The 1,022-nt window shown below is 52.9% G+C and overlaps 1 protein-coding gene across 1 annotated transcript in view; it reads left to right on the top strand.

Annotated features, from left to right (window-relative positions):
* The window catches only part of MTHFD2 (methylenetetrahydrofolate dehydrogenase (NADP+ dependent) 2, methenyltetrahydrofolate cyclohydrolase), a gene marked incomplete at its 5' end in the record, with an annotated part of 5,207 nt that extends 4,387 nt beyond the window's left edge, over nucleotides 1-820 (top strand). The window contains one exon of the mRNA XM_009572995.1: nucleotides 436-820. Within this exon, the coding sequence (XP_009571290.1) occupies nucleotides 436-575 (140 nt within the window). The remainder of the gene's footprint in view (nucleotides 1-435) is intronic.
* Nucleotides 821-1,022: the final 202 nt, after the last annotated feature.

Genomic DNA, 1,022 nt, shown 5'->3' with positions numbered 1-1,022 from the left:
GAGGGGCAGTTGCGATGAGCCCTGCGCCTCCGGCGAAAGACACTGGAGCCTTTCTCCTGGAAGAAAGAGAGGGAGCGAGTGTTCAGACTGTCAGGACTTTATTGTGGCCGCCCTCAAGAGCGCGTGTGAAGCCCACATCTAGTCTTGGACTTGACATTTCTGTGGTATAAGTCCAGCTATTAGACCTTGCTTTTTGCTTTTCCCCCAGCTTGGGCGTTGCAGTTAAGCTTGGAGGGACAGACCACGGGGTGCTCTGTCCTGCCCTGGCTAACGGGGGGGGGAAAAATCCACCTGGAGAAGCTGCTATTCCTTAGCTGGCAATCTCGAAGGGATTTGAGCAATGTTAGACTGGTTACAGCTTCATGCTGGCCAGCCAGCTTGGTAAGTGTTGCTGCTCTTGACTTGCACGCTAAGCTCTAGCTTTCCTTCCTGCAGGGGTGAAGAAGAAAGCCAGCTACATCACTCCGGTCCCTGGGGGAGTTGGGCCCATGACAGTCGCCATGCTGATGAAGAACACCATCATTGCTGCCAAGAAGCTGTTGAAACCCAAAGAGCTGGAAGCGTTAACTGCTTAACGTGGGACACTCTCTCTCTAGCACTGAAAACGACATTCCAAACTGACTCCCAAACAGGCCGATAGAAAATGCAATATTTTTATTTATTGTATTGGAAGTGGAATTTCCTATTCTGAGGTCATAGGTACTTACTTGAAGCTGAAGCATATGCACATTAGTTGTACTAAGGTGTAAGCATCTACACTCCTGGCCTACTCATGCTAGCAAAGCTGCTTTATATTTAAGCTAGCTCTTCTAGGAAGCCGGCCCTGCTCCTGCAGGGACTAGGCAGCGGGCGGGAGCCTGGGCGCACAGCTCCCCTGGGAGCTCGGTGGGGCGTTGGCAATCCCATGGGAGGGAGAGCCGCCGCTTCACGGTGCAAAAGCAACGGCCTTCATGGCTCTGCTCTCACAGAGGCTCAGTCTGCCCGGGCTGCTCGCGTTTGACTCGCGCTGAAGTCTTCTACTC

This window comes from Fulmarus glacialis, unplaced genomic scaffold (genome assembly GCF_000690835.1).
Source record: "Fulmarus glacialis isolate BGI_N327 unplaced genomic scaffold, ASM69083v1 scaffold18712, whole genome shotgun sequence".
In the NCBI taxonomy this organism is placed as follows: domain Eukaryota; kingdom Metazoa; phylum Chordata; class Aves; order Procellariiformes; family Procellariidae; genus Fulmarus; species Fulmarus glacialis.
The sequence above is the reverse complement of the archived record's forward strand: the minus strand, read 5'-3'. Positions and strand labels throughout refer to the sequence as shown.